This window comes from Chamaea fasciata, unplaced genomic scaffold (assembly GCF_029207755.1).
Source record: "Chamaea fasciata isolate MVZ Bird 193981 ecotype frontalis unplaced genomic scaffold, bChaFas1.0.hap1 SCAF_7, whole genome shotgun sequence".
Taxonomy (NCBI): Eukaryota; Metazoa; Chordata; class Aves; order Passeriformes; family Sylviidae; genus Chamaea; species Chamaea fasciata.
Genome location: NW_027094092.1, coordinates 130,294 through 137,398, shown reverse-complemented (window position 1 = coordinate 137,398; position 7,105 = coordinate 130,294). Strand labels below are relative to the sequence as shown.

The following is a 7,105-nucleotide window of genomic DNA, read 5'->3' as shown; positions in this document are numbered from 1 at the left end:
TAGAACCGTGAAATATGGTGTGATGATAACTATCAGGCTTGTAAGCCTGGTAACTAGGACTTTTACCTTGAAGATCTCAGTATGGGTACTTTAAGCCTTTTAAAACAGAGTTAAATCAATTTTTTTTTCCCTAGTTCTGCTAGCACTAGCCTTTCTTTTCGCCCCCTCAAAAACAGAGCAACTCCCTCTTGAGAATGTTATTTACTTTCCATATTATGTGCTTACCGATTTCTGGAATTGCCAATGTATTTGGATACCTGCATAAATTTAAGTTTCAAGAAAACTGTAAGGCTGAAACAAAAGAGAGAGACCGCTGCAGATGGGATACTGGGAAGGAATTCTCGTCTGTGAGGGTGCCGAGGCCCTGGCACAGGGCCCAGAGAAGCTGTGGCTGCCCCGGATCCCTGTGGCCTGACTGAACTAGAGGTAAAGCCGCCTGGGTGTCCTGCCCACGGCAGGGGGTGGGAAGGGATGGTGGAACGAGATTGAGGTGAATGTTTTGAGATTAATTCGTGGGTTTTTTAATAATATACTTTATAAGCCTGTGTAGTAGATATTTTAGAGTTAGTTTGTGTTTTACTGGATAACATCACTTTCTTAAGCGTAAAGGAATGCGGGGTTCCTGGAAGACATTCCTCTGCCGAGAGGGAAGATAATCACCCATCGCGGAGAGAAAGGAGGGTGTGACCCCTGGCTGATGGAGCTGAGCACCGCCATCAGCCACCGTCAGCCGAGTGCTCAGCGCCCCACAGCCATCATCCCGACTGTCGTCAAGGACATACATCTCAATACCCGGTTCCAGCAAACCCGGACAAAAGCTTCTGTCTCCCCGGAAAAAACTATTCACCTGACTTGCAACCGTAAAAGACCCTAGATGAATATGAATCAAGAATCATACACACAAAGAACCCATGACGTAATCGGTTGCCCAAGCCCAAAAACTGTATAAAAACGGGCTCTGCACACTCTGAATTTGTGAACCGGAGGGGGACTCTGTGCCGTTCCATGGTAACTATTTTTAACTCTTTTTGCTCACCTGAGCACCGGTCGCTGGGCAGGCCCGACAACTCGGCCGGGGCGGGACCGCGGGAGCACCACCCTGCCCGGGCCGCGATATCTCCGGGCCGCTGCCGCTCCCGCTCCGCCCGCCCCTGCCTGCGGGAGCAGCGGCGATTCCGGGGTGCCGCCGTGCCGGCTCCGAACCGGGCATGGCCGGGAAGCGGAGCGGGGAGCCTGCGGCCCGCGGGACGAGGAGTTCGATGGCGCCCGCCTCACGGCGCTGCTGCGGAACCCCGCGGCCGCCGCCAAAGGTGAGGGGCTCTGCGTGGCGGGAAAGGCGCGCCCTGAGGCGGCCGCGCTGGACAAAGGCGGCCGCGCCGTCCCGGGGCTGAGGCGGCCGCGCTGGACAAAGGCGGCCGCGCCGTCCCGGGCGGAGGCGGCCGCGCCGCGCCGTCCCGGGCGGAGGCGGCCGCGCCGCGCCGCGCCGTCCCGGGCGGAGGCGGCTGCGCTGGGCAGAGGCGGCCGCGCCGCGCCGTCCCGGGCGGAGGCGGCCGCGCCGCGCCGCGCCGTCCCGGGCGGAGGCGGCCGCGCCGCGCCGCGCCGTCCCGGGCGGAGGCGGCCGCGCCGCGCCGCGCCGTCCCGGGCGGAGGCGGCCGCGCCGCGCCGTCCCGGGCAGAGGGGGCCGCGCTGGACAAAGGCGGCCGCGCCGTCCCGGGCTGAGGCGGCTGCGCTGGACAAAGGCGGCCGCGCCGTCCCGGGCGGAGGCGGCTGCGCTGGGCAGAGGCGGCCGCGCCGCGCCGTCCCGGGCGGAGGCGGCCGCGCCGCGCCGTCCCGGGCGGAGGCGGCCGCGCCGCGCCGCGCCGTCCCGGGCGGAGGCGGCCGCGCCGCGCCGCGCCGTCCCGGGCGGAGGCGGCCGCGCCGCGCCGCGCCGTCCCGGGCGGAGGCGGCCGCGCCGCGCCGCGCCGTCCCGGGCGGAGGCGGCCGCGCCGCGCCGCGCCGTCCCGGGCGGAGGCGGCCGCGCCGCGCCGTCCCGGGCAGAGGGGGCCGCGCTGGACAAAGGCGGCCGCGCCGTCCCGGGCTGAGGCGGCTGCGCTGGACAAAGGCGGCCGCGCCGTCCCGGGGCTGAGGCGGCCGCGCCGTCCCGGGGCTGAGGCGGCCGTCCCGGGGCACGTCGCAGGGGGTGGGTGGCACCGGTGGTGCTGCTGGCGGGGCTGGCGCATATGGCACCGCTCGGCCCCTCAGGGTCGCGGCCGGGCCGGAGCGGGCCCTGCACGGGGCGCCGGTGCCCCGGGTTGACGCTGCGCCTTTGCAGGGCTGGAGACGTTCGTGTCCGTCGCCAGGACGCTGCCATCGGCCCAAGTGTACGATGTCGTGGAGGGATACGTGAAAATTTCCATGGAGTGTGCTGAGATATTCAAGCTTCTCGATGGAGAAAGGAAGCCTGAAAGTGAAGTAAGTTGGACAGGGGGCTTGTAATTCAGGGACTGGCGGCTGCAGTCCCAACAATCCCACCCTGGAGAAGAAGCGACAAAAGGTTGCCAGAAAATGGTCACAGTGGCCAAGGCTGCCAGAGCTCCAGGAAGGTTTGGGCAGCGCTGTCAGGCGTGGGACTGTTGGGGTGGCTGTGCAGGACCAGGAGTTGGACTGGATGATCCTTGTGGGTCCAGCTCAAGATACTCTGTGGTTCTGTGAATAAATGCTTTGTGGTGTAGATAACTCTGATAATTGATTATGGCTTTGGTTTGGTTTTTTTCTTTTTTTTCTGGAAGTAGCAGTGGCAGAAGCACCTACCGAGTGGGAGATGCTCTTTTCAGTTCATAGATGTTCCTGGATTTAATGACACACACAGCCAATCGTCCCGTCCAAATCAAGCTGTTAAGGTTCTTTAAATGTTATCAAAAGATCTTTTAGGAAATAAGGGGATCAATAAAAGCAGTTAAGTAAGCAAAACAATAGTCTGGTGAAAGTAAATGTTCTTAGGTATCTCCCTGATATATCAGTATTTCTAGGAAGCTGCTGGTAAAGTTGACCTCATTTTTCTTATTTTAGCTGGACACAATTTATCCTCATCAGAATATGACGAATGAACAAAGAGTTCAATAATTTTTCACTCTGAATGCTGGTGCAGCATTGCTGACTGCTTACAACATAGTACTGTATTGTGTGGCTTTTTAACCATCGCCTGCTATTCTTTGTCTTCCAGTATCATTTTTATCTGTGTCGTGTTCAGTGACAGCCTTCCCTCAATATCCCATTGCTCACAGGGGCTGGTGTTTGTAATGGGCGCAGCCCAGTGCTGTGTGGTTTCTGGATTCCTCTGCAGGGAAATAATTGCAAGACCGGAACAGCCCCAGTGTTTTTCTCGGGGACATTTTGTTTTTCGTCGTCCACTTAGGAGCAGCCGTCTCTTAAAGCAATGATTCCTTGAAACTACATGCTCTCCAAAGTGATCTTTTCCGAGAGGAAGCGTTAATTTGGGAGAGAATCTAAAAGTTAATGTCACTTTCGTGTGTGGAAGCTTTCCTCTTGGGGTGGGGTTACCCTTTATCGATGGTGGTTATTACTATTTGCTCAGCTAATAATTTCAAGTCTTACCTGATATTGTCAGATGCTAACATACTTTTTTATCCGGCAGATGCTGTTAGTCTTTCAAGCCCTAGAAGCCATTTTACTGAGGACAGCCAGCGACCGCTCACATTTGTGGGAATGAACATCGTCAGAAAGTTGATTCATTCCTATATGAGACTGGTCTATGCTGCTTTGTATTCTGAAAATCACAAGTAAGTCTTCTTGGTGCTCTGCTGGAGAATCTCTGTCAGTTGATCTGGAGGGACTGTACGGGACGTTTCAAAATTCATCTTGAGTTATTGCTAATAATCCACCTTTATTTAATAATCCTTTTCCACTTGTCATAAAATAATTGCCTGTGGAAGTCTTTGCAAAGTGAAAGCTCTGATGCATCATACAATCCAGTGCTGTAGGATAATTTCCTGAAGGTGTAGTTTTCATCGGTTGGGCCTGCCCTGGTGAGAGCTAACACTGGTGGTACCTTGAGTCCTCTTACTTTATTGCTGCTTGATTTGTGGGGTGGAATGTACTGCGTGGAACAGGGCTGGGCAGTCTTCCTGTGACAGCAAAAAGAGCTGCTCTTGAGTTCTTTGTTTTCCTGTATTTTTTTTGGAGTCAGGTTGCCATGTTTATAATAGATTTTTCTCTTTCAGACTGGCTTTTTCTGTAATTTTTTCAGTCTCCTAAAACTGAGGTCATTTTAGGTTGCTCAATAACTGTTGTTATTTAGTCCAGACCAAACAATTTCTCATGCTCCTGTGGATGGGGAAAAAAGTTGCAAATGCCAGAGACATTTCAGTACAGACCTGGGAGGAAGAGGGAAGCAGAGAAAAAATCAGACTGAAATTGACTTGGCCGAGGCAAATGACTCATCTTTCAGTCTTTGAGCAGAACTGGAAAACCTTTTCTCTGCTTGCCTAGTTCATAGGCACAGCTGTGCTTCCTGAGCTGTGCAGTTGATCTTATTGCAGCAGGCTTTTTAACCTGACAAAGAATCTCAAATGTGTAAACTGGAAACAAATTTTGAGGCTGTGCAAGATGTGCACTTCTGATGAAATGTTTAAAGATTGCAGGTTCTGGAGGAATCCTTCTAGAACCTGCACAGAGGGGGCTGCAGATTTCTGGTGGGAGATGCTCTGCATTTTCTGTGCAACCTCTTTGCTGTGCAGAGGGATTTTCTTTATTGCATGTCTAGATGGGATCTCTGCTTGAACCACACGGCTTTTTACAGATTGTCCATGACAGATGCACGATGGACAAGTTACAAATCTGTTCATGGTAGTGGCTGTTCAGATGATGGAGGTCTGCTGTCCTCTTATGTATTCCTGTTGAAATAAATGGCAGACCTCTATGAATTTAGGAGTTCATAGAATCATAATTAAGGCTTGCGTAGTCCAGCCCCACTGCCATGAACAGGTCATCTTAGAGTTGTTCGTTTTGGCACTTTCACCCTTTTAAACTACTTGATAAAGGGAACATCCAGCCTCACCTTATGGCCTAATTTTGGGGAAGAATATGAAAAGGCATTTCCTTCTCCCTTCCTCCCTCACCCCTCTTTCCCAGCTGCTGTTATTACTACCTAAAATAATTGCTTTGATTATTTAACTTCCCTTCTATTTTCTCTTGAAGTTTTAATCTGTTGGTTTGGTGATTAGTATAACCATGATCCTGGAAATAACCTGCAGGTTTTCCCTCTGCTTTGTCTTTTTAGGATGAGCCAGGGGTGCCTTACACTGCTGTCAGCAATGGTGGCTCAGGGCCCGGGTTCAGCAAGGGATCTATATAGTCATTTCGATTTCAATGACAAATACCTGCCTGGATTGTTGGAAAGAAGATGCAAGAAGGTAAATTAAGGTCCTGCATGCAATGAAATGCTATGCCATGGCTCCACCAGCATTTTTAGCTAACTGTTGGGAACAAACTGTTGCCAATGTTTGTTGTATTTTCATCTGCAAGAGCTTAACTCTCCCTTCCTGTCCTGTGTCAGGCTGAAGTCCTTGACTGTGCCTAACTGGACACATGAAAATGCCTTACGTGTTGCCAACGAGCTGTGGAGAAACATAAATGTACAGTTTCTGTGAACTGTCCTTCTGGTGTCTAAAACAGAGTGAAAGCGATAGTACACTCCTGGAAACTAGTCAGTCATTTTGTGGTTTGGTCCCACTGAAATAAATGGAAGTTGGAGAGGGGATATTGCTCAGTACTAATACAGGGTAATTGTGTTTGAAAGCATAAACAGAATAATCCAAATTATCTCTAACTGGAAATCCTTAAGAGGAATATGTGAGTGAGGGGAAGAAGTCACTCCTCTTTTTCCTGAAGAAACTATCTCTTGTTTCCTCCCTGTTTGCTAAAAATAGTCAGGATTGACACAAACCAGAACAAGAATATCTAAGTGTCATTCCAAATGCAAGTATAAAATTAATCCAGTATTGTTTGCAATGTTGACATATTGTTTCTAGATTTTAAAGATTACTTGCAGAGTGAATGTGTAAGTTTGTGTTAGGTTTGTGCCATGTGAGGTGAAAATTCAGACGTTTTCTTTATTAAGCAGTCAAATGGAAGGCAAAAAACCAAACATCCCTTTTTCCCTGGAACCACCTTTTATAGTTCTGGAACTGTCAGATTCCTCGAGTTTTGACCTCACTGCAGGAGTTGTCTGCAGGAGTACCTCCACCCTTAATTTTGAGTGCTTGGGTGTAGTCTTTTGACCACAAGCTGCTCAAGTGCTCCAGTAAGGTACAAGGAAACAAGCATCCAAAAGGTCTTACTCTTGTACAGCTTTCCATGAAATTGTGTCACAGCTGGTTATCAGAGGTGAGTTTTTAACACAAAAATACCAGGCCCAAAGCTTCCAGCAAAATTTTGTTTGTTTCTATATTTCTTCTTTCAGCCTTTTCATGAGTCCCTGCTGCCTTATCTTTTGCATACACAGAATCATCTTTACATGCAGATTATTTTGCACAGCAGGTTTATAAAAAATTGTAAACCATGGGGGGACTCTGTCAGGGAGTGTAGTGATAGGATGAGGGATGAGGTTTTTTTTAAAAGAGGGTGTATTTACATAGGATATTGGGGGGAGATTCTTGGCCATGAGGGTGGTGAGACGCTGTCCAGCACAGGTTGCCCAGAGAAGCTGTCACTGCCCTGTCCCTGGAAGTGTCCAAGGTCAGGTTGGACAGGGCTTGGAGCACCCTGGGATAGTGGAAGCCATCTCTGCCCATGGCAGGAGGTGAATGAGGTGATCCTTAGGATCCTTTCCAACTCGAACCATTCTGTGATCCGTTGTTCATATCCTGTGGTGCTGTTACAGGTCAGGGTGTCGCTGCTTCCACTGTGCCTGAGTTGGTAGTTTTATACTTGCCCCTTTTAATGGGCATTTTTGTGACCTGACCAAGCAGGGCACAAGTGAGGAGGTTCAGTGACGCAGGGTTTGGCATGAAACTGCTGTTCATGTTTCCTTTTTCTTTAGATCTGTGGCCTGGTCTCATATCTCTGGAATTGAAGAGCACGTGAACTAGCACATTTTCCTTTTTAG

General features: G+C 51.0%; 1 protein-coding gene across 1 annotated transcript; it reads left to right on the top strand.

Moving 5' to 3' along the window:
- The first annotated feature begins 911 nt into the window (after positions 1-911).
- On the top strand, positions 912-5,252 carry LOC136291573 (nucleolar pre-ribosomal-associated protein 1-like). Its single transcript, XM_066186749.1, has 5 exons — positions 912-916; positions 1,059-1,188; positions 1,256-1,310; positions 2,312-2,451; positions 3,635-5,252. Exons 1-5 carry the CDS (start codon positions 912-914, stop codon positions 3,707-3,709), a joined length of 405 nt encoding a protein of 134 aa, XP_066042846.1. The 3' UTR covers positions 3,710-5,252.
- Positions 5,253-7,105: the final 1,853 nt, after the last annotated feature.